The following is a 7,745-nucleotide window of genomic DNA, read 5'->3' as shown; positions in this document are numbered from 1 at the left end:
ATCCATGTTTTTGCATGATACATGTGTGCATTTAGTACCAAATAGCAAATAACGTAGCAAATTATGAGTTGAATGCCATATTTTTCAATGATTATGTTGATGCAGCCGGATAATATTGATCATTCAAATTAAAACTGTATATAGCTGGGCAATTGTCAACTTGAAAGCTATTTCTGATTGTATGCAATAACCTACCCAGCAAACACTGGGAGGTAACTGTGAAGTACCATGGAAGTAACTTTGCAACTAAAAGCTCGCATGCGATGTATTAAAAACATTGCCTCCCGCTCGCATTTGCAGCGAAATGTCCGCGACATCATGTACGCATTTCAAGTCGTTGTGTTGTTCAAATTGAGACATGAAAAAATATCCCCAAAAAAACATCCATTTGTTGTCACTTTTATGGAAGTTTTTGAGTCAATAAATGTCTTTTTAATAACCACATTGGGTCGTTTCATGCGAGGTCTCTTTGATATCTCTATATTCCATTCCCTTTTTCACCACACATAGAGAACATTATATCAGTTTCAATAGGAAGTTCGATTATGATTTCATTAGGATGTCATTATTAGATTTCTCAATTCTATTCTTTTTTCACTACACATAGAGTACACATACAGACCATATAAGATAAAATTTTGAACTTAATAAAACTTTTGGGACAGCGTGACGACTTGGACGATGGTGGGGTTTAATCAGGCCTCAATCTGCCTACTCCTGATTAACCTCGGGATAACTATAACGGGACATGCGCTAACTAGGTCTCAATCTGCCTATCCCTAGTTAGCGGGAATAATAAATGGTTTTCTAACTAGGCCTCTATCTGCCTCTTCCTAGTTACACGGTTATGAAATAAAACAGTAAAAATAAAATATACAACAGATATAATACAAAACACAAAATGCTAGATGATGTAGGATGCTATTTGACTGGGATTCCTCGGCTTATCTCCGTTTAAGATGCTTACTTCGAGGCTTAAGTAGATTGTTGCGCCCTCTGTTGGGAGAAGCGTTAACCTGGTTGGCAGCGCCACCATGACCGTAACGCAGGAATCTGTAATCCCCACAAAACATTACTTTTGTGATATTCATAAAAAAGTCCCTTTGGCACTATACAGTGTGTTCCAAATTGTATGTATGACTTTGTACAAGATATTCTACCCATTGAATAAATGATATTTAATATAGGTCAAATGCCTTGTATTGTTCAAATTCGGACAAGGATTCCTATATAGAATATCATTTATTTAATGTGTAGAATATCTTGTACAAAGTCATACATACAATTTGGAAACACACTGTATAGTGCCAAAGGGACTATTTTATGAATATCACAAAAGTATTCCTGTAGAAATTTGTACATACAATTTGGAAATGGGAAATGAAGTAATGAAACATCCATATAATAAATAATTATTCAATCTAATATAAAAAAACAAACGTCACAAAAAAGTGAAATTATCTCTCATAAAATAATAGAATTAACAAACAGAGCCGGTCTTCATTTGACCACTTATAAAAAAATACTATATATATTTTAATTTATTGGTTTTTTGGTGATATAGCTATATCACCAGTCACATGGCAGACACCAACGCACAAATAAAACTGAAAAAACGGGAAGCCTATAGCTATTGTAGTTTTCGAAATATCGCTCGATCAGCCAGAAAACGGACCAAGTGAATACGTAATCTGTATTTTGTTGCAAAAATGCTTCTATTAGGATCACGTTCTGGTTTCACCGACGACCTCTCGGATTGCTCTGAATCGTTTGTTTTTGTTTATTACATCCAGATGAAGGAGAATAAATAAATATTCGTCGGACTCTTTGAGGGCTGGATATTTCAGTGCCACAGATGGATAATTGAAAATAATAATGTGCAAAGTATTACTATTACATTCACCAGAATAAACAGCCACATTGGGAACATAAAGTGACCCACTCAAAAAGGATTTGGAATATCATCCAATTCATGTTAACATTGTGTAGTTCTCAAAAAGACTTCGTTGCGAAGTCGCTCGATGGTAAACTTTTTAACTACTAATTTACCACTTTCTATGGGGATGGCATTGTGGTTATTTATTAATATCCTCAAATTATTATCACTGCATCTTCGAATTGTTGTTAACAAAGCAATGTCGCAAAATAAATATGTTTAGAACAAGTATGCGTAATCGCAATGAAGATATCTGTCAATGTGCAATTTGAGACTTCGCGAAACTGCCAAGTGATGTAACGTGTTTGCTGGGTAACTTCTTATCGTATATGAAGGTTCATGATAGTAAACTATGAATTTTAAATTGTCAGCTTTTGCTATTGCTACTGATTTCAGATGATTCAGCACCCATGGCTTCTAAGCTGCCATTTGCACTTTACTCGTAATTCTTCATACAACTTGATGAATGAAGAAACAGATCTGTTATTAACATACTAGTATTTCCCAAAATCCTTAACGAAACATTGCCATTTGAATCTCCTATTGACTCCCACCCATCCAGCTCTTGCAGATGAAAGATATCTTCACCAGCGTTGATAAAAAATGATGCTAACGATCTCATTTCACAATTGCTACTATACAAGATGTCTCCACCAGTGTAGTCAGCAACATTTTTTGTTCAAAAGCTGGTGAAGATGACTTACATCTGCAAGAGCTGGGTGGATGGAAGTAAAGTAAGGTTGCCAGAGGATATTCAGAGAAAAATCTGACGAAAAAATTGTACAATAGCCAGTGTACGAGCTTGGATTTTAAGATTAAGATATCTAGCAATTTTCGCTGGTATTTCAGCAAAAAAGTGCAATACCACAAGCCTGAATTGTGAATAGCATTTTCAGAGAATTCTGTGTGTAAGATGGTCGCAAGGTTAAATGACAGATACAACTGCAAAATATCTTTTCCTGTGAGTTTTGGTGTCTGGAATAGTCACCATTACCTTGTTTCCCCTCATCTCGGCATCTTCTGTAAACATTTCTACCAACTTATTATTTCTACAAGCTCCACCAATATAAATCAATTTTCATCATCAAAAATCCATCGTCTAGGGCTGTAAAAGGTCCTCGAATATTCAATAACGCTTAAAATTCTCGTTTAATTAACTTCACTAAGATACATTTTGATATGGATGACAAGAATAGTTATTTATAATACAAGTGCAGAAGGCATTGATATTCTTCCACGAGTTCAAAATTCAAAAACGAGCCACGAAGTAGCGAGTTTTGGAATGAACGAGTGGTAGAATGAGCCTTCTGTACGAGTATTATACATTATTTTCTCTAATTCATTGCATTTTCATTGAAATTAATGAAATATTTCCATAAATATAATTTAGTGATTTTTGCATTGAAAAATGTTGGTTGGCAGAACTGATTTCTTTAAGGCAATTTGATTGAATTGACAGATAAAGCCGTAGCGGAAAGTTCGGAGTGCCAACATAGAATAATAAAATATAACCATGAAAACTGTGCGTTTCTGATTATATTCTCGCACGATTTTGTTCTACAAGATGTGGAAGAATGAACGGAATAACCACAGAATTAGAGAAATTTACTTATACACATGCGTTACTCATAACTGTTATTTAATATACATAAATAACGACTATATTTTGGCTATTCGTTACTTGTTATTGTTATTTGTTATTTAGTGCCGCATAACGCTTTATGGCTTCGGATCGCTGCAGCCGTCTTCGATTGTATCTGGCGCGCAAAACGATGCACTTATCAGATTAAAAACGTCTGTAGTATTGCCATTAGGGGAGGCTGGAACTGTTTGGAGATGGCCACGGAAGTCTATGGGAGTGAGGGCGAATGCCTGGGCCATTCTGTGGAATTATTTGGTCGTGTTCCGTGAATTTACGGTCTTGGGTCTTGTGACCCGACTGGGAATGTCTGTTTAGGTCAGGGGGGAGATTATCTCTTTTTTTTTCGCGTCGTGAAAATCTCGCTTGCTTTTTTTCTAGGATGTCTGTGTTGTGGGTCTCTTGAGGAAGCGGTGTCTGCTATTCTTTTTGGCGTTTTCTTGGTTTGTGGCCGTAAAGAATGACTTTAAGGTCAAATGCAAAGCCGACTTTGCATCAATCAGTGTTTATGAGGGCTGGAAGTTTATTCTATTTTTATGCCAAATATTTCTCTCACTTCTTCAATTCACTCGAGTAGGTAATCCATAATGGTGTGAGAGTAATTTGTTCTTTTGTTCCTCTATTACTCATTGAAGTTATGCGTTTCGAAGTTTTTTGAACAGCATGTTTTCAAATTAGATATGTGTAAAGAATAAACACTATATGCCCTCTATGGAATTCTGTATCTTGCAAATAGTGCAATTTTATTTCGAAAATAATGGTTCTGTGCGGAATACGTAACGCGCACTACGTCCATTTTATTTTGTTTAGCGATAAAGCGCACTTCTGGTTGAATGGCTACGTCAACAAACCAAACTGCCGCATTAGGAGTGAAGCTAATCCTCAAGTGTATGTCGAAACACCGTTACATCCAGAAAAACTGACTGTTTGGTGCGCTTTATGGGCTGGTGGTATCATTGGTCCGTACTTCATCAAAAACGATGATGGCCAGAACGTTACAGTCAATGGTGATCGGTATAGAGCCATGATCACTAACTTTTTCATTCCTGAATTGAACAACCATGATGTTCAGGAGCTGTGGTTCCAATAAGACGGCGCAACATGTCACACAGCTCGTGCCACAATCGATTTATTGAAAGACACGTTTGGTGGCCGCCTAATTTCACTTTTTGGACCTGTGAATTGGCCTCCAAGATCTTGTGATTTAACACCGCTAGACTACTTTCTGTGGGGCTATGTAAAGTCATTGGTCTATGCGGATAAGTCACAAACCCTTGACCATTTGGAAGACAACATTAGCCGTGTTTTTGCCGATATACGGCCACAAATGTTGGAACAAGTCATCGAAAATTGGACGTCCAGATTGGACTACATCCGAGCCAGCCGTGGGGGTCATATGCCAGAAATCATATTTGAAATGTAATGCCACAAGATTATCTTGCGGATAAATAAAATTCATGTCAATCGAATAATCCATCGTTGTTGTATAGCAATTTAAAGTTCTATAGCTCTAAAAAACTCTCTCTATATCGCTACTCGAGCAAACTTTCCCATTCAGCAATCCCTATCCGATACAACCACAAACAACGAAAAATCAAACACGAACCGCCATATTCTCTTCCCATAGCTGTGCTCTGATAGCCCACAACCACCTCAAATTATATAATCGCATCAAAAGCCATCTGGAACTCGTTTAATTCAAATTAAACCGAAGCCATCACTGGCTAGACATATCGCCGAGCCAAACTCAATTTGGAGGGAGAGCAGTTCGACCAGGCAAATGTGTCTGGCTCTAGCTCAAACGACAACCCGTATACCCAGTTTGACACGTGCGATCTAGTAGGTTATGAGAGCGTCGATGGCTTTATGGAGAGACGGCTTGATTTTTGGGAGTGTTCGGGTTTGACGCTGTCGTAAAATCGAGGAGTTTACTACTCATTAAGGTCTCAGACGAGCTGAGAAAGTTTGTTTCTTGGAACTGAACAAACAGATGTGTTGCACTCGCTTCTTAATGTTGTGGCATAGTAGTCATTAAAGCAGTAATGCCTAATCTCTCTGTCTCAATCAATATAATAATTACTTTCAACTATCATCATTCTTTCGATTTCATGTTTTCAATTTGAAAATATAAACTGCTCAACCAGTTAAGGATTCATGGCTTGACTTGATATTCAAGTTACTTGACTTGGGCTTGACTAGAAATCAACTCAAGTTCAAGTCAAATAATTTTACAATGTCAAGTCAAGCATTTATTCTAAAAATACTCAAGTCAAGCCCAAGTCAATAAGCTTGAATATCAAATCAAGCCATGAATCCCTACTACCAGTCTTCGATATTACTAGAGTAAATTCAGTCTTATCAGAACAAATTTACAAGCAGGTAGTAGATTTCTGGCTTGATCATATCTATAGTTTTGGATTTATTGAAAAATATAATTTCCTTTCTAATCGTTGTTTCGAAGAAGATTCAATATATTAAATTTAGATTTCTAACCACCTAATATATGAAGTCCAAAACTTCGTTATTGAAAATTTTAAAGAAAACTTATAAGTTATGAAATTATTATTTATTTATTTACACTAACTATGGGATACAAAGAGGTTTTCCAGATTTCCATCCCCAAATATACAATTATAAACAATGATACATTTTATAACAAAAATAAATATGAAAAAACAGTAATCAGTGAATGAATAACGAATAAAGATAAAACTCAAAATAAAAAACTTAACAATATAAAGAGAACTATTGTCAATGAAATCAATTCAAAACTTGAATAATTTCCTGAAAATCCGTCACAAACCATCTGGCGTTCTTTTTCACACTCTCTCTGACAACATTGCCACCATAACCAATGAAAGCATCAGCTGGGGGAGAAGCTTCCAGATCGGTAGCACCATCACCTACCATGACCAAATTCTGGTACCCGAATTTCTCCTTCAGAATTCTTACCACCTCAGCTTTACCCCCACTACGGGATGTAGGCTGTGTTTCGTCGAACCCAGCAAACTGTCCATCGAAGAAAAATTTCAGTTTGTTGCAGTACACATTGGATGCTGGGATGTCTAGTTGTTTAGCAATTGGAGAGATTAGACATCTGAATCCTCCAGAGACTAAGTAGACCTCTATTTTTCTGCTCCTAAGCTTTTGCACCAATTCCTTGATACCTGGTGATAGTTTGGCTGGCTTTTTCTGCAAGAAGTCCTTTATTTTATCTATGGAAGGTTGGAGAATGTTCAGACGAAGCGAGAGCGACTCCTGGAAGGTCATTGAACCTCCCATAGCCTTGGCCGTGAGTTCTGATATCTCCCTGCCTTTTCCGCAAAATTTGGAAAGCTCGTCTATGCCCTCTTCTTGAATAACTGTTGAGTCTACATCAAAACAAACAGCGTCAGCTCGTTTGAGGACTCCCTTGACTTGATCCATTTCGTGAATGCTAGAATTATATACACGTTAGTACGTATCGACGGTCTATCTACTACTGTACTCTGAACTGGCTGACAAGGTCAGTGGGTATCAGAGCTTGGTATTGTGCATGCGCAAAAGACAGGGACAGATAAAGTACCTTCTGACAACAGCTGATAGATTAACGTCATCGTTTATCATCAATTTGAGTTTGTTATTACGAGATGTTTAATTTTGAAGATACGATAACGTGGTATCGTAATAGGCTTTCGACTTTTGAAATTCTTTTGATTATTTACAAACTTTCAATGAATTTCTAATATTTCATCGTATTGTTAGGTACATCATATCCAATTCGAAGCAAATAAGCTGGGAAATTTCCATAAATATTCAAATTCAAGAAGTTTTATTCGTAAGTTTCAGTTTTGATTCAAATTACCTAGTAATGCACCTTTTTAATTGTTGGATAGGGAATTTTGGTCAAATTCTTTTAATATTTCACAGCTTACTTTTTGAAATGTTTTAAATAACACAAGAACAGATTTTTATACTAAATTCTTGAATAATATAGATACATAATTCTACATTCGAGTAGAAAAATCTGTCATTTCGTTATACAGGGTGGCCATTTGAAAACGAAACAGACGAGATTACAGACGAAATAAAGTTTTTCGATAGAAATGCTCGGATAGGTCGATTTCTGTTTCGAGGAGGACAATTTGAGATGTAGGTTACGGACGCATAGCGCTTCAACCCTTGCTACTA

At 36.6% G+C, this 7,745-nt stretch overlaps 1 protein-coding gene across 1 annotated transcript; it reads right to left on the bottom strand.

Annotated features, from left to right (window-relative positions):
• Window positions 1-6,122: 6,122 nt before the first annotated feature.
• LOC123676889 (phosphoserine phosphatase) lies at window positions 6,123-7,076 on the bottom strand. The gene has a single exon (XM_045613158.1). The coding sequence runs from the start codon at window positions 6,999-7,001 to the stop codon at window positions 6,336-6,338; it is 666 nt and encodes a 221-aa protein (XP_045469114.1). The 5' UTR covers window positions 7,002-7,076; the 3' UTR covers window positions 6,123-6,335.
• Between the last annotated feature and the right edge of the window lie 669 nt (window positions 7,077-7,745).

This window comes from Harmonia axyridis, chromosome 3 (assembly GCF_914767665.1).
Source record: "Harmonia axyridis chromosome 3, icHarAxyr1.1, whole genome shotgun sequence".
Taxonomy (NCBI): Eukaryota; Metazoa; Arthropoda; class Insecta; order Coleoptera; family Coccinellidae; genus Harmonia; species Harmonia axyridis.
This window is presented reverse-complemented; position numbering and strand designations above follow the sequence as displayed.

Bases quoted from the DNA above. Each gene is read 5' to 3' on its own strand.
- LOC123676889 (XM_045613158.1), bottom strand. From the start codon at position 7,001: ATGGATCAAGTCAAGGGAGTCCTCAAACGAGCTGACGCTGTTTGTTTT.